Consider the following 22,976-nt stretch of genomic DNA (forward strand, 5'->3'; position numbering starts at 1 on the left):
AAGTTACTGACCACGACAATAGATAAGACCCCAGATATTAGAATAATTGCCCTTACCTTCTTCCTATTCCCTTTTACTTATCCCCTTCTCACTTATACAGAATAATGTAAAAGAATAATGATACATACTATGTCATATCTTTTTCTTCAATTTTTCATATTTTATAGAAACCGAGCAAATACAAGGAAAAAGTAAATAATGACCAACAGAATTAAATTCTTAAATTCTAATCCTCAATTTCTAATCAAACTATTCACCTAAAACTATTGCCTACTAATGCGAAGTAAAATTTATACTTTGGAAATAAATCATTATTCTATAATTTCCCACTGAATTCTTTAGGATTATTTCTTAATACCATGTCGTGCCAATAGTTGCTGGGATTCTAGTTAGAAAGATATGTTGGTGAAAAAGCATGAAAAATAATTTTAAGAAATATTGATAGGAAAAAAATTAAAATAAAGTCACAGACCTACATATTTTGCTGCTTTCCCCAAAAGCATAACTTTGGCTGCTGAATGCATTCATGTACTAGCTCTAAACATGAAAAATAATTTTAAGAACTATTGATAGGAAAAAAATTAAAGCCACAGACCTCCACATTTTGCTGCTTCCTCCAAAAGTGTAACTTTGGCCACTGAATGCATTCATGTACTAGCTCTATACTACAGGAGAGAAAAGGTAGACTTGAAGTGATTCCATGCTTGTCAAGTGCAAACAAAATTGTTGACTCAGTTCTCAATAGGGAAAGGCAATGTCCTTGTCCCAGGAGTGCAAAAACCAAAAACAAGCAAATGCTGTACAAGCTAGCTACTGATAATCTGGATGAAAATAAGGTAATTATGTTCCAACCCATAAGACTAGGAACCCAAAACAAATGCATAAAAACTCTACCTTATCTTGAAACTGTGGGACATTATTTTCTCAGATTGCTACTTTAAAAGTTAGGGAAGCGATGCTAAATCTCTGAGTTAAAAATATACCGTAGAGTTATTGAGGCATCAGTTCTCATACTCTGGACCCGTCCACATGTCATATGGCTACATGATATTCCCAAGTCATGGGTTTTGCTGTTTGATCTCTGATGCAGCTTGAAGATATTTCAGGGCTCCAGAAGCCAGGCAGTTCTCTGAATACACTAAGTATACATATGAAGCAGCTCAAATGTACAAGTGCTTCCATCAACAATCACTTCAAAGGTCATTAATAACTTACAGGTGTTAGAGTGGAAATGCCCTCTGCACTCTTCTGCCCCTTCTTGAACTCTGGTTACTCTCTCTGGGCCATTTTTCCAACAGTGAATTCTTAACTTGATATTTCTTTCTCCATTTTTTTTCCCCTGGCTCTGGGGCTTTAAAGATGACATTCCAAAATATTCTAGGAAACACAAAAGCAGAAAAAAAAAAATGCTTCAGTATGTTAATTGTAGGGGTGTTTTTTTTAATCCTTATGTTATAAGTGTATTGAGAGTAGAGGGAAGCAATTTAAATCATTCTTGAGAAGATACCTATAAAGAAATGGAAAGACAGAACAGGTGGATAGTAAAAATCTACCTGGTTTGAAACATGGAAAAATTCTGATGGACTCTAGTATCTGCTTGATTTCTACCATTGCTGAAGATAGGCTCCAAAACTTTACTAGCATCTCCAAAAAGGTCAACAAACTGTGTGAGAGAGAAGCTTAATTACAAATCTCGACCAAAGTTTCTCAACAGTGAAACTATTCACATTCTGGGCCGGATAATTTTTGCTGTGAGGGGCTTTCCTAAGCATTGCAGGATGCATAGCAGCATCATTGGCTTCTATCCACTAGATGCCAATAGTATGCGCACACACACGTGCATGTGCACACACACACACACACACACACACACACACAGTCTTGCACACACCAGTTGTGACAACCCAAAATGTCTCCAGATATTGCCAAATGTCCCCTGAGGGACAAAATCACCCCCAGTTGAGAACCAATGATCTAGATGGAGGTGTCTTCTGAGTCTGAACCTATGAATATGCATCAGCTCTACATCAAGGCACACCTAGTAAGACAGGTAAATGTGTGCTTACTCACTGGTAAAGGGATATTTGCACAGTGCTGAAGTATCACTCCATAGATCTTAAAGAAGAAAATGGTAGAATTGGCAGTCACCACCTTAACCAAGTGACCTAGTAATGTAGCATCACTAATAATGGGTAAACTGACATATATATTTAGTCTGAGTCTAATCAAGCCTCTAGACTTACAGCACATTTATAGAAAAGGTATAGACCAGGTTAAGTGACATCATGAGGAAACAATCAAACATAAAAATTGAGACACACTATAAGAAAAGTAGCCTAGACCTTTCAAAAAGTTAATGTAATAAAAAAATAAAAAGGGACTATTCTAGATTTTTTTTAATGAAGAAGACATAACAATGTGGAGACTTTGACTATATCTTTTTTTTTTTTTTTTTTTGTAAGGAGGGCGCAGCTCTAAGTGGCCCATGCAGGAATTGAGCCAGCAACCTTGGAGTTATTAGCACCATACTCTAACCAACTGAGCTAACCAGCCACGCTGTGACTATATCTTTTTTTTCTTTAATTTTATTGGGGAACAGTGTGTTTCTCCAGGGCCCATCAGCTCCAAGCAGATGTCCTTCAATCTAGTTGTGGAGGGTGCAGCTCAGCTCCAAGTCCAGTCACCATTTTTCAGTCTTTAGTTGCAGAGGGCACAGCCCACCATCCCGTGGAGGGAATTGAACCAGCAACCTTGTTGTGGAGAGCTCGCATCCTAACCAACTGAGCCATCCAGCTGCCCCTGACTTTATCTTTTTTTAAAAAAAGCTATAAAAGACACTTGTTGAAACAACTGAAGAAATTTGAATATGAACTGAATATCAGACGGTATCTATGTTGTGCTAATGGTAGTATATTTATATTGGAGAATGTCCTAATTCTTATTAGCTGCATACTGAAGGTTTTGGGGTGAAGTTTCACGATGTCAAATAGTTCATCCAAATATATTTGAAAAGCTTCAAAATAAAAAATTAGGAGAAAACAAAAGATAAAAGTGTTAAATCTACAATCTAAAGGATTACTAGTATTTATATTATCACCAATAATTAATATTTATTGAGTGTAATGTACCATAAGCAACTAAAAATTATGGCAATACACAATCCTTGACCATGGAGGGATAAATATCAATTCCTTTATGACAATTAAAAAAAGAAAGAGGGCAGTGAAAAGTATGTAGTAATTACATTGGAATTTAATCTAGTTTGTTTGGAATCTGATCTGTATAAATACCAATGCTTGAGAAAACTACTGACAACTTTTTATTGTCCGTCAGGTATATGTGTTGTCTGGCCTAACAGTTGCCCGCTAGACTGCACCACGAGTTCTCAAGTTTCCTCCTGAATAGTCCTATTCTATAACTATGCCTCTCCCTAGTCGCCAGTTTGGTTCTCATCTCTGCTCTGTTTTGGCTTCAGCTTCTCTCTAGGCTCTCCATCTTGATTTACCTACTCCTATGCTCTCCAGTCTTCCATTTCACCTCCAGGTGCTTGACTTGTCTCTCCTCTACAACATTGTTTAGAATGACTCACGCCTTCTTTGTGAAACTTCCCTGTGAACTGACTAGGAAATCAGGCAGATAGGTCCAAGGTTTCCAGGACCTACCCGCTTCCTGACTCCAGCTTCAAAATTTCAAAGATGACTTGATTGCACATCTCTTCAAAAAGACTGTAACAACTTTCATTGTCCAAGGCTTAGCCATATTGTCACGTATTTTATTTTAACTTGGATACTCACAATTACCTTTTAATTTTTGCTCCATTTCATAGATGAGAACACTGAGAATCAGGGGGGGTTTAATAACTTGTCTGATTTCACCTGACTAGTAAACATCAGGGCTAAGACACAAACCCAAGTTTTCTTTAGTTCTGTTGAAATGTACCTAAGAAGGAGAAATGAAAATATGTGGCATAGGGCAGAAAGCATGGTTTTCCAGACAGGGCTAAATGAAAACCTAAATTAAAGGAAAAACTATCTTTTAGATGAAGTTTGATATCCTTCCCCCCAATACAAAACCTCATGCACTCAAGTACCTTCATATTGCCCCTTAGTTGCCCAAGGGCGCACCCCTAGAACACACTGTGGCCCATTATTGTGACATTTCCCAATCCCGACTTCCATCAGAACTTTTCTGAGTATTCCATAAAACTAATTAACTAAACTTTAGATTCTAAAGCATATTAAAGTATAAATGGATGATTATCTGGATTAGCATGTTACACATTTGCATGTTAACTGGGACTCACTGAACACAGCCCCTTAATTCAAGTCAAGGACCCAAATTAGAAACTTCAGGCACTTTGGTGGCAGGCCAATGGCTCATAGCATCCTTGAAGTTAGGCCTTATAAAAACGTGTTCAGGGTAGAGGGGGTAAGCTGTGTGCTTCACGAGGCCTTAATTTTACTATGTAATATATTTTTATGATTCAAAAATCAAAATAATGTAAAAACGTATTCACTAAGGGGTTTCAGCTACCTCTCTAATCCCTCTTACAGTGTGCAGTTAATCATTTTTATTCATTTTTTGTCAATCCAGTATTCTTTTATGCAACACCAGCAAAACATATTTCCTCCATTATACTAAAGGTAGCATAATATATAAAATTTTCAGCTCTTTGCTTTTTTTCACTTTTTAATATATCCTAGAGATCTCGCTACATATCAGTACATCAAAATCTTCCTCATTCCCTTTTACAGCTACAATACATTGTATTTTGTGGACATACCATTGTTTATTTAACCAGTCCCCTCTTACTGGACACTTACATTGTTTCTAATCTTTGGCTATCATAAGCAATGCTATCCTTATATATGTAGATGTATCTGTAGGATAGATTCCTCAGAGTGGAAATGCTATATCAAAGGTTGTGGTAGACAGAGTAAGGGCTCCCCAAAGATGTGGACATCCTAACCCGAGGAACCTGTGACTATGTTACTTTGCATTCTAAAGAAACACTACAATGTAATTAAGTTAAGGACCTCCTTACTTCCATCCCAGATTATCTGGATGGGCTATATGTAATCACAGGTGCCCTTATAAGAGGGAGGCTGGTCAGACAGGGCAGAAGATGCTATTCTACTGCCTTTGAAGATGGAAGAAGAGGCCACAAGCCAGTTTCTAGATGGCCTCTAGAAACTGGAAAAGGACAAGGAAACAGGTGCTCACCTAGAGTCTCCAGATGGAATGCAGCCCTACAGACCCATTTTAGATTTCTGACCTCCAGAACTGTAAGATAAATTTGTGTTTTTAAACCACTAAATTTGTGGTAATTTGTTACAGCAGCAATAGAAAACTAATATAAAGGGAAAATACAAATGTAAATTTTGCATACCGGGGGTGCCAAACAAATGTATACAAGTGGACACTTTGGTCAACGTTGCTCAAGCAGTAGTTTGCCGTAATCAGAAGTGTCTGGATGCTGATGGCAACCACTTTGAGCACCTCTTGTAATTGCAGAAGTCAAACGTGACTTGTATTCATCTTTTGTTATCGGTATACATTGAATATTACAATTTTAATAGTTTTTTTCCTTTCTTAAAACGTGTATACATTTTTTGCACCCACTGTATATTGCCAAACTTCCCTCCATAAAGTTTGTATCTTTTTGTACTTTTACCAGCAATTTCCTACCATTTCTCTAACAAACTGTGTTATCAAACTTTTGAGTTTTTGCCCATATGATAGGTAAGAAATGATTCATTTCAGTAGGGTTTTAATTTATGAGTGAGGTTGAACATCTTTTCACATATTTAAAACACTTCTTTTACTGAAACTATCTGTTAAAATGTCTCTACAGTTTTCTCCTGGGTTGTTACTCTGTTCTTTATTTCTAAAAATTCTTTGTATGTTAGGGATCTTACCTCTCTGTGACATGAATTACAAATATTTTTCCCACTTATTTGTCTTTTCACATTGTTTGTGGTATTTATTGTCATGCATGAGTTTTATTATTTCTATTTATTTTTACTTAATGTTTAAAGTTTTCCTCATATAGGTTTTGTATATTCAAAAGATTTTAGCATGGCCTGTGTTAGTTTATCAATAATTCATTACAATTGCTCCCTAATCTCAAGGGCCAAGTATAGTAGTTGACTTGTTTCCTTTCTTCCTTCTACAGATACTTCCAATGGAGGAAAATTCCAGTGTGAGAAATATACAAAAGATGGCAAAAGAAAATGCCAAGAAATCTAACACAATTTTTAGCAATGTCATTACTGCTTACATTCATTAAAATAATCCATAAATTTGCTGAGAGAATTATAAAGTATTGCTACACAAGCACATTTTTTACTCGTGTATGAGGTCTGACAATTAAGTTCTCAAACTCATCCTAAGAAAAAGTGCTACATACGTCATTGCTGAATATCACTATGGACACCTCTGAAGTATTACCCTTGGGAAGCTATGCACCGATGCCAGCACCTAGTCCACCCTTCAAAGCAATTTTGGAACTCTTTTTCTGGAATGACCATCAGAGCTGTCGTATTTCCCTTGATGTCCTGAATGTCATCCAAATGTCTACCTTTCAATATTTCCTTTCTCTTTGGGTAAAGAAGTCACTGGAGGCTAGATGAGGTGAGTAGGGAGGGGGTCCAATATAGTTACTTGTTTACTGGCTAAAAACTGCCCCACACAGTGCCATGTGAGCTGGTGCATACATTGTCATGATGCAAGAGCCATGAATTGTTGGCGAAAAGTTCAGATTATCTAACTTTTTCACACAGCCTTTTCAGCACTTCCAAATAGTAAACTTGGTTAACTGTTCATCCAATTGGTACAAATTCATAATGAATGATCCCTCTGATATCAAAAAAGGTTAGCAGCATCATTGCAACAAGTTCTCGAACTTAATTATGAGACCTAGTATTCTTTTGAATTTTACTTTTGAGAAATCCATCCCTGTATCTATAGCAAGATATCCTTTCTCTTAATTACAATGAGGCAACAACATTTAACTGAGTTACTACTGATTAGGATAGAAATGTAAGCAACTCAAAAAATGGAAGCTGCATTAGATAATTTTGCACAAAAACTAGGTTTGTTCATAATTTAAAAATTGTTGGAGGTGGAAAAATATTATATTTACTTTTTATACTATGTTGCTTTCAAGTTTTAGTTTTCAAAAAAATGTTTGTAGTTGTAGGGATTTTTTACTTAAAAAAAAATAGTATTTGATGATAAAGTTATGGGAGGGAAAAAACGCTCTTCTTATTGTTCTTGGGAGTAAGCCTCCATTAGCCTTTGCATGGAGGCTTATATTTACTGCTGAGATTCTACTGTGGGGTAGCCACCAGGCACGGAGACCAGCAAATGGGGGGCAGGAGCCAGAGCACAGCAAGCTGTAGTGAGCATTTCCTCCACTCCTGTGAGGCCCATGGCCATAAAGGTAACTTTGAAGTCTGTGCACTTCCATTCGCCTTCTTGATATCTCCATTAGGATATCCCAAAAGAACTAAAATATGAATTTTAATAACCTTAAGCCAAATGCATCATCATCTTCTCCCCTAAAATCCGCACCTCCTTCTGAGCCCTCTAGTTCAGTGTGATCATTCCTTCGTCTTTTGTCTCATCAATTTTATCTTGCCTGTCCTACTTTTTCACCCTACATAGCTAACTTAGCTTTAAGCACTTATGTTTAATCTTTCTATGAAATACATTTCAAGAGCTTAACAGTTTAATGATTGTATTTCTTTATTTTTAAATCTTTTAACTGTGAATTATTTCTAACGTATAGAAAATATCAAAATTAAATGATATCCAAACATATTAAGATTTTGCCATATTTGATTCCTATCACCTTTAAAAAAAAAAAGGAAATTATGCTACAGATACAACTAGTCTTACCTGTATGCTCTTTATCTCCACAGAGATAACCACTATCCTAAAGTTACTATGCATTCTTCTCATGACTGGTTTTGTATGTTTACATGTTCACTATTGTTTTATGTTTTTAAAATTTACACAAATAATATACTGCATGTATCATTCTGAAACCTACTTTTTTCATATATTATGTTTGAGATCCATGCTGATCATATAGATCCAGTTCATTAACTTTAAGTGCTGTATGGTGTTTACTGTATAAATAAACCACAATTTTATGTACTCATTTCCCTGTCAAGTGATACATATTTCCACTATTTTGCTATGACAAACAGTGATGCAACGAATCCTTGAACATGTCTCCTGGGGTAAATGTCTTAAGAATTTCTCTAGAGCAGACATTTTTGTACCAGAACTGGGCTAGAACTTAATCACATGGCCACACCTGCGTGTAAGGGGGGATGGGAAATGCATGGCCATGTAACCAATTAAAAATCAGGGTTTAGAACAGATACTGATATTTTGATAAGCAACTACCAACCAGCAGTTGCTGCCATTTTAAGTATTTCCAAATGTCTTTGGAAAAGAAGTTATTCTAATTTATATTCCCATCAACAATGAATAAGAGTCTCAATTTCCCCCATGTTCTCCAATAACGTGAGCTACCAAATATGTTTAGTATCTCCCTGTTGTTTTAATTTTCATTTCCCTGATTACTACCAAATATAAGCATCACTAACCATTGTAGTTTCCTCTTCTTTGAAATGGCTATTTAATCATTTTTCTATTTGGTTGTTCATTTTTTATTGTAGAAGTCTATATACAGAAGGTGCCAAAAAAAAAATGTACACAAATTTTAAGAAAGGAAAAAACTGTATTAAAATTGTAATACTCAATATATACCGATAACAAAAGATGAATACAAGTCATGCATACCGGTATATTAGGTTGGTGTAAAAGTAATAGCACTTTAAAAGGTTAAAAATAATTGCAAAAACCGCAATTACTTTTGCACCAGCCTAATACATTTTTTGGCACCTTTGGTATATTCGTGATACCAATTTGCCTTGAAAATAACTTCTAGCAGTCTTTGGTTTGAGTATTCAATTTTTTGATGATTTTTTTTATTATGAAGAAATTTTAAAATGTAATGTAGCTATTAGAGACTGCTAGTTGTCCAACCTCCATTCTCTCTTTCCACAGTAATAGTTGAAGCTAGACATACTCGTATGTCTACTCAGTTAAGCTACATTCCTCACCCTCCCTTGCAGTTTGGTGACTTAGTTGCCAACAAAGGAATGTACCTGGAAGTAGTGTGTGCTGCCTCCTCTTATAGGCATTAAAATTTGGGGCGTGTATGATCACAGTCTCTTCACCTTCCTTCACACTGTCATGTTAAATGCTAGAAACTAGAGAAAACCTCGTGAAGCTACATGTTGAGGATACCAAAGCCACCCCACTAGTCTGGTTCTCCAGGATGGCTCCATGAAGCAAGGTCCATCTACCTACCCTGAACTGTTACAGAAAAGACATAACGTCTATCTTATCAGCCACTGCATTTGGGTTATCATTTTTATAGATACTTGGCCAAATACACAAAATATGTTTAACACGTTGCGTGCGGATCACGAGAATCTTCACGAGGGATTTAAACCCCGCCGTGCGCAACGTGTTAAGAAAGATTTTCTTTGTAGATAACATACAAAGAATAATTATTTTACAGAGACTGCTCTTTGTGTCTAGTATAAGAAATCGTCCTTGAAATCGTAAAGATATTCTTTTTTTTTTTTCTAAAAATGTTTAGGTTTTGCTTTTCAAATGCAGACTTTCATATTGGAATATGGTTTGTGCATAGTTGAGGTAAGGACTTAGAGTTTTTATGTGCACTTAGCCAATTGTTGCAGCACTATGTATTAAATATTCCATCCCACTGATTTATAATGCCACCTCTGTCATATAACAAATTATCATTGTCTTCTCTTCTACTGGTCTCTGCTTATAACCTTGTGCCAATGTCACACTATTAAAATTAGTAAAACTTTATACTAATTCTTTATATTTGGCAAGACAAATCCTTCATTATATTTCAAAATTATCTTGGCAACTCTTGACATTTAACTCTTCCATTTAAATATTAACATTCACCTACAAAATTACACACACACAAACACATACACAACTGTTAGAATTTATAGTGGAACTGCACTGAATGCATGAATTAATGCAGGTAGAAATTACATCTTCACAAAATTGAATCTTCCCATTTATGAGCATGTTATGTCCCTATATTATGTACTTAAATAACTTTTTAAAAATAATTTTCCCTATAAAGATCTTCAACATCTTTTGTTAGATACATTTCAAAGTCCCTTAGGTTTTCACTATTTCTATGATACTTTTTAAAAATTGCATTTTAAACTTGTTCGTTGTTATAATAGTATATAGAAATGTTGAGTCTTTTGTATAGTGATTCTGTAATATATAATGTATTAATTTTAATAGTTTGGTTTTCTTGAGTTTTCTATATAGGCAATCATGGTGAAAAATTAACAACTTTGACTTTCCTTTTTAGCCTTTGTGGTTTTATTTATTTTATTATTTTTTTGGGGGGGAGGTAGGTGAGAGCTTATTTTCTTTTTCTTCTTTTCTTTTGTTCATAGCTTTTTAGTCTTTATGTTTTTCATTTCTTTTTCTTTTTTATTGCCTTGCATAGAATATTGCCCTGCATAGTAAAATGTGAAACACCAGTCATGAGATTGGCATCTTTGTCGTTTCTGACTTAAAAGGGAACATTTTCTTAAGCTTACTCTGAGTTTTACAGGATACTCTTTATCCTGTTAACAGAATTCCTTTAACATTCCTATTAAATTTGTGTTATGAATATGTTTTGAATTTTACCAAAACATTTTTCTGAATCCTTTGAGGTGATCATATCATTTTCTTCCTTTAATTTGTAGATGTGGTAGATTATATCAGTAAATTTTCTATTGTTAGACCTTCCTTGAATCCCTGGGATAAATCCTCCTCAACTAAGATTGTACTTTTTATACATGCCACATTTAATCTGCTCATGTTTTATTTAGGATTTTTGCATTAAAAACAAAGTTTATAAGTGAAACTAGGCTATAAAATTTCTTTTTCTTACTATCCTTGCTAAATTTTATCACCCTTGTCAAATGAGTTGGAAAATTCTCCTTCTTTTTCTAAAAATTTTATTAAACTGTTAGTATAAACAGGAGTTATCTGTTCCTTGAGCCCTAAAGGTTTAAAAGTATTATGGACCTGGTGTGTTTTATTATGGAAAATTTTTAAACAAATAATTCCATCTGTTTAATAATTATATGTTCATAATAGGTTTTCTATTTCTTCTTAAAGCAATGTATCAGATAAATACGTTAGGTTCTAGTATAATATTATACAATGTTGAATAGAAACAGGTGAGAGCTGACATCCTTATATTGTTCCAAATCTTAAGGGGAAAGTATTCAGTCTTTTCCTTTGAGTATTATATCAGCTGGTTGTTCTGTTTTGGTTTGGTTTGGTTTTGTTGTTGTTGTTCTTTTGTAGATACTCTTTATCTAGTTGAGGAAGATGCCTTCTTTTGCTGAAATTTTTTATCATGAACTATTCATATTTATTTTCTACATCATATTCTCTCTGTTTTGGTAAGTTATGTTCCCATCATGTTTTTAAACATCCTAAATTAGTCAGCACCATTATTATTTTATATATGCAATAATTGTTTCAATATTCCCACTGTCAATGGTCAGCTTCTTTATGCATCATTTCTTCTCGCAGTTTACTCTGTTCTTCTGGATTTAACAGACTTCTTCCTCCTGTACTTCCTATAACTTTCTATAATAATTATCAAAGTGGTAAATTCCTATTTTTTTGTCTGAAAATGTTTTTATTTAACCCTCACTTTTAAATAATAGCTTAGCTGGGTATGTCATTCTGGGTCACAAGTATTTTCTCTCAACCCTTTTAAAATATTATTTGTCTTTAGATATCCCTTGTTAATGTTGAGAAGTATGCTGCTAGCCTGAATGTTGTTTCCTTGTATTAGGTTGGTGCGAAGGTAATTGTGGTTTTTGCAATTATTTTTAACCTTTTAAACTGCAATTACTTTTGCACCAACTTAATATATAACCTTTAACAGTTTGTGATGTTACCTTGTCCATCTTTGAACATCCTAAAACAAGTCATGGGCATTTCTATTAAGTCACTTATTATACTTTATATTATTTAGTCATTCTCCATACTTTAGTATTACTTTCCCTGTATTATTTAGTCATTGTATATAATTGCCTTAACTCTACCATTAAAGAGCAAGCTACCTGACAGTGGACTAAATGTTGTACATCTTTTCCTATAAAGAGGCACCATGTGCTCGTAAAGAATTGGGAGTGACACATAAAATTTTTTAAAAATCAAAATAAAAATGCCCTATCTGAGTTTAGCAACAGAGGCTTATCTAAAAGAGTGACTAGATATCAACTTGTTGACAACTGGTTAATGTCTAAGTACAAATAACAAATGAATGAATTATCTATGCATTGATTATTCACAACTTGTTGTTGGGCTTTCAACAGATGGTTGATATTCTTACTATGGACTGTTTAAACATCAAAAAGGCATTTGTTAAACTCAGCAAAGTTTTCATCTGCCAATATGTGAATTTATTAGTACGTATGTAGATTTAACTTTGAGTGAATTTATTAGGAAGGGGAATATTCCCAATTATTCCCCAGCTATATAGTCTAAGCTGTTTCCATTATCTGGGTTCATGCATATCTGAGCAACTCTGAAAGAACAGGAAAACAACCACCTGCAGTCTATTTACATGAAAGACTGAGAAGCCTCCTGGGAGTAAACTTATTATCTTAAGCAAAAAGAAGATTAGATTGCTTGATCTTGAAACAAAGTCTTGGTGCTTAAAGGAGATGAGTAATTTTGAACGTACCATAGTTCCTGAGACTGGGCATTATCCCTAGCTCAAACTACCATGGATTTAAATCTAGGTTCTAAGGAGAGAGTGCGGTAAATAAAAATGAAAATACCTGTCTATATTAAAACCACTGACAGAGTACATTGCAGACCATTTTGGAACCTCTGACAGAATATATCACAGATAATTGACAATGAACACTGCAAAGCTTTAGCATCTCCATATTACACATACATTCATCACCAGCTACATCTAGAAGCAGCAAGCAACAATGCACACAAAAGAGATGCTTGATAAGAGGGGCAACACCCACCAAAACTAGCAACAGTGCGTGCAGATGAGGCAAAGGGCATGAAAAAAAAAAAACCTACAGAAGAAGGTAAATTATTGAAGAATGGATTTAAAATGCCGTATACTACTAACTATTAAATCTGGTAGCTCACCAAACTTGATACTGAAAATACGTAAGACATCTCTTGAGCACCCTAGAAATATCTGGAGGGAGTTTTACCAAGGACACAGCGCGAGGATCAGGACTAATTTAACAATATGGTCAAGGTATGAGGGAAAGACACAAAGCCTCAAATTGAGAATGTTGAGGGAATATTATTTGGGAGGGTGAATTGGTAACCTATTCCTCAAATCTGCAATGTAGTCAATTTTTGTTAACCAACCACATTGAAGATAATTACACTCACTAGGAGTATGATGTTTTAAAATTAAGATACTTCTGACTTTATGAAAACATTCGACTAGTTTAATAACTGAAAATGTCTACATTTTCTTCTAGTTTGGACATTTTAACAGCTATAAATAGAACGTGCACCGAAATCTTTCACAAAATGACAACCAAGATGACTAATGTCATCCAAGGAACTAAAGTACGGGGATACCTCTAAAGTTTAATCTAATTTCAAAATATGTCATTTTACTGTAAAATAATATGTTGTACTTACCTTCCTCTGAGGTTTCAAATTGTGTTAGGGCAACATCTTTCCTCAGCTTTTCTAGGCAAGAGAATGAACACAAAAGTTTTAAATGATTTGCTAGCCCAGAACCCACATGTAATGCCCATACCTCATCTCTCCTAGTGTCATTTTTGCCAGAAGCAACACTAACCCTATCCTAACATGGGGGGTGTGGGATGTCAGCAATGTCACAGCAGCAGACACTCTGAGAGAGAGGGGCCTGAGTGGAAAAAACAGAGAGGTGACTCCAAAATACTGAGTTGAGGAGTAAGCCTATATTATACAGACTCTGCAGACCTCTTGAATTGCTTTCCTGGAATGCGCAAAGGCATTTCTAGATAGGGATGAGTACAGACTCAAAGAGAGTAAACTGAGAAAAGGAAAGGGCTTCATGACATGCCACATAATCTCCGAGTAGTTTTCTCACTACAATTCCACAGCCAAAAACAACCCAATAGTGAAATGTAGCTATGCCAAGTACTTCAGGTATCAGTTAAATGTCTTCCTCTTCTTTATGAATTTGTATTATTTATAAGACACTTGACACATGTTTAAACACTTACATAGCTCCTCAGTTTCAGGAAATATGGCTTGTTCAGCTGAGGGGAAAAAGGCATATAATGAGGGAGTTAACAAGGGCTGATATTTTTTTACAACATTCTTTTAAAACTGAAAAACCTCTTTAAACACCAGGAACAGCTTAAATAGTTCACTAAGGCCTGCGGGCCCCATGTGGACATTTCCCTCTCGGTTCCTTTTCTGGCCGTGTTCTCCCCGGGTTTCATCGGAGACGGTGGGCCTGACAGGCGGCACGGACGGCCACGTGTGGCCTCGAGGTCTCATGGCCACCGTCCTCGGGCCTTGGGGCGCACGGCGCCCCGCAAGGCCAAATCCCGGAAGGTGGCCGTGCACCCTGTGTCCTTGGGCGCGCAGGACGCCGGGCGCAGGGGAAACTGCGGCACCCGGGTCCGGCGCGGCCTGCAGGACGCGGCTCTAAGGCCGCGGGGCTGGCCTGGGCGGCAGCTGCGAAGACGAACGACGCCCGAGGCGCTCGGCCGCTGGCCCTACCCCCCGGCCTAGGACGACCGCCGGAAAGGACCCAGGGGGCCAGGAGGCCAGCGCCCCGGCCCCCCGCCCCACCCCTTCGGGGGCGCGCGGAGCAGGGAAGGGTTCCTTACGGAGGAAGGGCCCGCGCGGAGGCCCTGGGGGTGGCCCGCAGGCCGGCTTCGCGAACTCGGGCTTTCGTGGCCGTTGTTTTGCGGGAGGGAGGTCGACGGGAGCTGCCTCCCAAGGGTCCCGAATTGTGAAGCCGGGCCTCAGGGCCCGGCTGGGAGGAAGGAGTGAGAAATGCAGCCGCTGAGCGCCGCTCGGACGGCGCCGCTGCCGGTCAGAGGGACGCACCTGCCTCCGCCCACCTTGACCTCCAGACGGCCGCCCTCCCACCGGGAGCAGGGCTCTTGGCGCCCCTCGCGGGCTTTCCTCGCGGATATCGCAGGAGAACGAAACCCGGAACCTCGCAGCCCTCGAGTGCTCCCCTGCCAGGGGTCCCCTTGACCGAGCCTCGCTCCCCAGGGCAGACGCTCCCAAGCAGGGAGTATCAATGGAGGAATAATTCTTGCTTCGCTTCCAGAGTTGAAAGCCCGGAGGCCGTCGGTTCTGCAAAGAGGAGCAGTCGGGCGCGGGCAAGCAAACAGCTGATGAAAATAATGGTCCTCGTCGTACACACAGCCTTGCGCGTGTGTGTACACACATACACACAGACACACACAAACAACACACACACACACACACACACACACACACACACAACTTGCCTCATCTAGCTGCCCAACCTTAGTATTCCGAGCATGCGGTTTTCAACAACTTGCTTGACACAATAACAAAGACATTTAAATGCCAGGACGCAGACTTCACTTTTTAACCTGCTGAGAGGAGCTACTTTCAAAGCTTCCCCACCGCGAATAAACTGACAAAAAAATATGGGGTGCACTTATAAATTAAACACCTTATCCTCAAAGCAACGTGTGTTAATCAGGTTTCTAAGGCAATAACCATCGCTGTCTTTTCCTATTCACCCAAATAATGCCCCAAGAAGGAACCCCTTTACACAAGAGGGAGCTGGGGGGAAAATGAATTATACCCATTGCTAGTAAAAATCATCTTAAATCAATAGAGCACCACTTGAACTTGAGTTTCCATTGTTTCACTGAATCATCAATGTTTTTAATTAAACAGAGCTACCCTTTCTGTTAAAACATTACATAAAAGGGTTAGGTTTCTACTTTTGTTGAGGCAGCTGGCGTTTGTTGGCTGTTGTGTTTGAGCAACAGACTGTTCAATAGAAGCGAGAAATAGCTCAACGCGCTCTTAATAGACCTGTTTCAACAATGTACCTTGAAAAGGAATACATTGTGTTATTGTGTTAGTTTGCTACAAACCTATTAAAAGAAAAATAGCATCCATCAGGTCTAACAAAACGCATTTGTATTATAAGTACTTATCTGCTTCAAATACACTTCTTGGCACAATGTCTAGAATTCAACTAGATCATCAAGAGCTGGACAGAAGAACCCATACCAGTTAGGTAATGATACACCGGCTAAAAATAATAATGAAGGAAGGTCCAAGCAGACGGTAATCGCTACTTTTTGTTTATCATGAGAACTACAGGCAACCGAACTACAATTGAAAAATACATTGCAAAAGTGTGGACTCTTATGCTAAAAACAATTTAAAAAATATTTCTAGCAAGGGAATATTGATTCAAATGCCACATTTGGAACGAATCTGATACACTTTTGATAGCAATTTGCTTCAGAGAGGATTCAGGGCACAGCGATGCATTTTTAAAGCAGAATTAAACAGCGCAAAGAGCCCGGTTCTTCAGGGAAATGCGTGAAACAAACAAATCGAAAGCAAGGGTTCCAGCCAAGAGGTTGGGGAGCAGCGCTGTCTGGCTGTAAGAAAGGAAGTGCTTCTTGAAAGTGCTCTCTTAAAAATGATTTTAAAACTTATTTTATTGTATTTTAAACACAAAACGAAACCTGAAGCAAAGAAGTAGGCGGCTTTGCCACTATGAAACAGAACCTATGGTATGTTTCAGGGTGGGCTGGCACTTGGACCACAAACCTTAGAAAAACAGAGTGGCAAATGATGAAGCTAATTTACCTCTGAGAAACGCTTCGCAGAAAAGACCCTCAAAGTAGCATCTGTCAGAGAGAGACATCTTTTGCTTCCAGGAAAGGCAATCAGTTTGATTATCAACCTCAGAGTGCCCAACATTCAACTTTCCAGTGCAAAAATATTGGGGGCACAAGAGAATAGTAGACTGCCTACAAGTGCCCAAAAAAAAATTGTCCAAAAGAAAGAGAACTTACATAAATTACAATAGTACCCTATGCAAAATATCTGTTAACAAATAGATGAAGCAATATTTTGCCCAATAAAGCCAATTGTTTTTTACATTCTGAATTAGTAAATTATCACATGAAGATTTAGAAAGATGTCACCCTGAAACTTTAGATGATATTGTAAAATACCTATGTTAGACTTTCCTAGAAGGTATTTGAAGTCAGATGGCTGATTTCAGTTTAGACATTTTTCTTTTTTCAAGAAAGTTGTATGTATGTATGTATGTACTTGGAGGTAGTTGAGATGTGTTTGATTTATACTTTAAGATTTTTACCTGCTGATGTCTCTTCTCTAGTCCAAATCAATTTTTGAATTAATTCCCTTGGATTTAAAAAATGTAAATGAAATCATAAACCCCAATTGCATATCATGAAATTAGTTTCTCATAAGATTGACAGAACAGTTGACATTTTCAAGGTGAGGTTTTTTTGTTTTGTTTTGTTTGATGTATCAGGTAATCTACCAAAAATGAAAGGAAGTTCAGATAAATTGGTTTGGCTGTGACATGAAATGGTGTTACTAAGGCTTTATAAAAAGTCTTTGATTTTCATTTAGAACTTTTAGAAACGTTTGATTGTCAGAAGTTAGCTATCTAGGGGGAAATATTTAATGCATTTTAATTTGAAGAGATTGTTCAAATAAATAAAAATATCTCCCAAAAGATCATTTGAAAACCCAACAGAGAAAAAAAAATGTTATTTTAGAAGAAGATACTAATCTGATTCCTTATTTTGTTCTTCATCTTGAAAATCCCTGATTCCTCACTCTTGCAAAGAATTTTCAATGATATATGAAGGCTAAATATGTTTTTATTTCTGTAAAGTAAAAAAAAAAATCTAAATAGTATGTACTATAATTTACCTCCCCTTAAAGAACAGGAAGAAGAGGATGACGTATAGATTATTTTCTATATGCCTCCCAAATTCTTCCTTGAAAGAGACTACTAGCTGTTAATTCATTGTCACGAATATCTAAAAAAGTATTACCCAATCGAATCATAGAAAAAAAAATCTTTACTGAAATTGATCCTAAGCAGCTTCTAATTTGAAAGATTCTGTAGAGTACATTTTCAAAGCATTAAGTCTCTTTCTAGTTTGTTGGTCTGCCTTAGGTAGGTAAATTAATATCGTTTTGAATTTCCTTTCGGCTTCTTTTGCCTTTTAGCTCAGAAGTAGGAGAAATAAGGGAGGGGGGTAATATTTTTAAACATTTCTGTAACACGCGATTCTTTCAATGCCATTCTTTGGTGTTGTGTCTGAAAAACGGGTTGCTGAGCCTGCTGCCCGCAGCGCCAGACATTTAGCCGGATCCACCCCGGGCACAGTCGTCAGAGGGAAAAGATTCAGCTTCCAAACTTGATTAGAAACAGCCTAACAGTTTCGCCCTTGTTAAAGGATTGTGTGGCTTGAGAAGCTGAGTAAACTGCCTCAGAGAGGAGCGGCTGAAGTCTATATCCCTTTCACATGAGAGTCGAGAGGAGCTCAAAAAGAGCAATAGATAGTGGGCTGCAGAACAGCTTGTCCACCAAAATCCACAGCTAAAATCACTTTACACGACAGAGGTGCTAAGAAAGAACCATTCTACCTTGTTATTTTTCACCTTAGTTTGAAGAGAAAAAGGAAACACATGTACACACCAAAGACCTACTGAGATGCTTGGGAAATGTTAACTTGTTTCTGAGTTCCTTTTATCCCCTTCCTTTTGGCAAAATATTCTTCTCCCCTTGAAGTTATATTCTGGAATACAATTAAAAGAAAAATGCTAAGATGGGGAAAATACGTAGAAATGAGGAGTGTGTAGATAGGCGAAAAAAGTAAATGCCTGTCAGCATCTTCTTAAAGATATGTTGTTTTGCTTGTGGTATTTTTATGGTTAAAAACTAAAGACATCCACACAGTAATTCAAATATGAAGAGAAGTGGAGGGTTTCCCCAATGTGTTTCAATAATAAAATGAAAATTGTGTCTGTATGTGCCTGTGTGTTCCCCTTCGATTTGAAATTTTATTCTAGAAAGTGGTGCAATTTGTTACTTTTTTTGTGGGCACAGGAGGAGGAAAATATGATACATTTGGGGATTTTTCAGTAGAGCTGTGTTTAGTTTTAATTTTCCTGTATTTTAAAATAAACACTTTGACCAAAGCATGTTTGATCTTTGCAAGAAGGAAATATACATTGTGAAGGAATGTGCAGCGGTTGGGTATGAAAATGGGGTTGTGACTCACAGCTGCAGGCAGAAAAAAAAAGGCGTCGTGGTGTCAGCCAGAGGTGTTCAGTCTAATAATTCAAGCTGTAAACTGTATCCCCTAAAATTACCTACATAATAAATCATTGTGTGAAGAAAAAAAGTTTGGGCTGAAAAGTGTAAGTGAAATAGAATCCTCAGGAGACTTCAATGCTGGGACCTATTGGCAATGATGTAAAATATGGGCTTATTTCGTCCAAAACTTTAAGGATCAGAATAATACTGGAAATTATTCTGGTACAGCTGATTTTTTTTTTTTTTTTTTTTGCCTTGGGTTTCAACACATTTCTACATAGCCTGTTGCAGAAACAGGCTTGCTTTTTTTTTCTCCTGATCACACAGCCGAAAACTGCTTTATGGGATTTACAGTCAATTTATACAGCTTCAAGAGAAAACTTAATTCAAGAATGGCTTTAAGAAAAATAGTATCACTAAGTTATCAGATGCATAGCAAGAATGGAGGTAGAAATCTTTCTAGAAATTCTCTTAGGTCTCTGTCTCAGATTCCACTGTTGTTTATAGGTATCAAAGAAAACACTACATTTATGTAAACTGGTGAATTAGCTTGTCTAAGAAATCACTGCTAGATTGAAACACTTAGACCCCGCGGTTGGCAAAGCCATTGCCAAATCCTGGAGACTTGAGAAACGAGCATGTTTGGGGACGGAATGCACCGGTTTGGAGTAGAAAGGAGTTCAGTGCCTGGGGAAAAAGATGCAATTGTCGAGAGGAAGTTTAATGGCCAAGGACACACGAAGTCTTTGAAACAATAAGGGTGAGGAAGTCAAGAAGCAGACTCCCCAAAGCCACATTGAAACAATTTATTTTATAGGATCCCCTACATTTCCAGAATTAGTGAGCAGAAGAAGCGCCACGCTGGGAACGCGGGCTGCGGGCTCTCGCGTTCACACGGGCACTGCGAGAGGCAGCAAGTCAAGCTGACACGGGTCTCTTTCGCCTGGGCATTTTCAAATGAAAATATAAGGAGGAGGGCGGGGAGAGAAGGAGACAAAACCGAGCTCGAAAGACTGACTCCAGCGAAGTCTGCAACAAAGATTAACTGGAAAAAGGAAGTCCATAGCAATTAAAACTCCTACCCTGGCTCATTAGTATTCAAGACCGAATGTCCAGCTTTTCTGTTTATCTTTCTCGCAGGATCAATATCCGAGCAGCGTGGGTCTGGGAGGAGCCCAAGCCGGGCCCTGCGTGAGCCTGACCTTTCGCGCCCTCCCTACAGGTCAGAGCATCTTCAGAACCGCCTGGCCAACGCCGCGCCCATGCTCATTAAAGCCACCATTCATCTGCCAGCGGGGAGAGGGAGAGGGAACAGGCGGGGGGGGGGGGGGGGGGAAGGGAGGAGGGCAGCGGGCAAACAGACCCAACCGACTCCAAGAGTTTCGAGAAACCACACTCCGCCACACCAACCACTGTGGGCCCAGTGGGCCAGGAGAAAGAAAAGCAAAAGAACAAGCCGCGTCTGCAGCAAGAGGCCCAGCGCGCCTCCTGGCCAGGCCCTCGCCGGCTCTGCCAGGTTCCAGACCAAAATTTTGTTTGTGGGAAACAACATAAAAGACTCCTCCACCACCACCCCCAAGAAAACCCCACGCCTCCCCCACGTCGGTGCTGTCAGGAGCTTCCCCAGGCCTCCGCCCGCCTCTAAGGAGCAGCCCAGGCGCAGAGCGTTAACTACGATGGTTATCTTTGACATTAACATTACTATTATTTCTACCCCCCACCTTCTCTAGTGGCGCGGCGCTTCGTCCTGCTCCCTACGACCACCGCCTTGGCCTCAGGGACAAAAAAAAAATGGCTTCAGGTGGTTAGGAAAGGAAGAGGCTGAGGCAGGGGTTGGGGAGGTGAGTGAGAGAGGTGTGTGTGTGTGCGTGTGTGTGTGTGTGTGTGTGTGTGTGTGTGTGTGTGTGTGTGTGTTTGGGGTGGGGGTAGGCGTAGTAGTCAGCTCCTCCTTCACTCTCTCCTGGTTTAACTGAGAGGTGAGGGGGCTTCCCCCAGCCCAGTGGACACCCAAGGTCAGAGGGCCCAAGGGCAAGCCGGACAGTCTGGCCCGTCACATTCCCCGGGAAGTGGGCTTGAGGGACCCCAACTGCTGTAGCCCCACTCAACTTAGTCTCAGACTGGTGGCTCGAGGCGTGGGCTTGGGAAGTGTGACCTAGGCTGTGGACACCGAAAACCGAGTTGATTCCACAGCGCTGGGCACCTGGCCATCTCGGAGGGAGGCGGGAGGAAGATGGGAGAGCTGGGAAAGAGTGGAAGGGTCAGTGGAGCATTTCTCGATGGGTCCTCCCGCCACCAACCCCCAATCTCTGTGACTCAGGGCCATCCCACCCACGCGAGTCCGTGGAGGGGGGACACCGAAGGAGGTAAGTATGTAAGCATGTATGTGTGTGTATGTTGGGGCATGGCGAGAGATTGAAGGAGGGAGAGAGAGAGAGAGAGAGAGAGAGAGAGAGAGAAAGAGAGAGAGAGAGAGAGAGAGAGAGAGACTGCCCGCCTGTATGCACGCACGCAAGTCAAAGGACGCACGCAAATCAAGGGGCGCCCCCAGCTTTGGCCTGCGAGTTTCGTGGAAGCTTATTCCTAATGGCCCGACAGGCGGGATGCTGGATGCGGGACAAGGGCAGGACGCAGGTCTGGAGACCAAGAGAGGTGTCACCTCTTCAAAAGCTCGTCCGCCCCTGGGAACAAAAGGGGAACGTGGGAGGGCGACAAGGTGGCCCCAGCACGGACAGTTCCGGGACTGGGCCCTGTGGAGGCGGGGAGGGAGCGGGAAGACCCCGGCCGGTGGTTCCCCGCCCGAGATCTGGGCCGCGGCGGCGCAGGGGCGGGGCATGGACACTGCGGCCTCTGTCGCCCCACAGCCTTGACCATGAACTCGAACCCTCGGGCTGCCCTGCTTTTGGTTTACATAAGTGGTCATTCGTAACACCTTGTTCAACCTGCTACAGCTGCCTTTTCGTTCTTAGGCGCTCAGCGGGACCCGCCTGAGGGTTTAGGCGGGATCACTCGATCCATTCTGAAAGGATCTAGATTCTTCCCTAAAATAAAAACTGGGCAACAATCTGTTGGGGGTGGGGAGTGGGGAGGGAATTTAGAGAGGAGGGCAACGTTTCTCAGCCACTTTCTGGGCTGCAAGTTAAAAATAGAAACCTTTCATGGAGGTCTGCTGGGGGTAGCAGTGGGCGACGAAGCTCCACATTTCTGTGTAACCGGAGCGATATTACCAAACGACAATCAATCAACTCACCAGTATTTGTTGAAATAAATAAATAAATATCTACTCTGGATCCTAACGGTCGCATTCCGGGGCACGTGTCCATTTAAGTAAAAACGCATGCAAGGGTTCAACCAAGTCTTGGTGGGGTTATTTTGAGGCCTTTATTTCTTAGCTCTTGGACACAGGCCTAGCGTGCCCTTTGGATTGTTTCGATGGCGTGATGAAGGGGAGGGGAGGACCTGGGTCCCTAGTGAGTACTTGGGTATCCGTGTGTCCTGGTATGCTACTGTAGTG

The 22,976-nt window shown here is 39.4% G+C and overlaps 1 protein-coding gene across 1 annotated transcript; it reads right to left on the reverse strand.

Annotated features, from left to right (window-relative positions):
- Window positions 1-137: 137 nt before the first annotated feature.
- Window positions 138-21,788, reverse strand: LOC148755117 (uncharacterized). The gene is made up of 4 exons (XM_088793444.1): window positions 21,666-21,788; window positions 14,976-15,453; window positions 13,786-13,836; window positions 138-1,377 (listed from the first exon to the last, which is right to left on the reverse strand). The coding sequence occupies exons 1-4, from the start codon at window positions 21,786-21,788 to the stop codon at window positions 1,139-1,141; spliced, it is 891 nt and encodes a 296-aa protein (XP_088649570.1). The 3' UTR covers window positions 138-1,138.
- Window positions 21,789-22,976: the final 1,188 nt, after the last annotated feature.

This window comes from Rhinolophus sinicus, chromosome 16, assembly GCF_057876585.1.
Source record: "Rhinolophus sinicus isolate RSI-liver-muscle chromosome 16, RSI-T2T, whole genome shotgun sequence".
Lineage (NCBI taxonomy): Eukaryota > Metazoa > Chordata > Mammalia > Chiroptera > Rhinolophidae > Rhinolophus > Rhinolophus sinicus.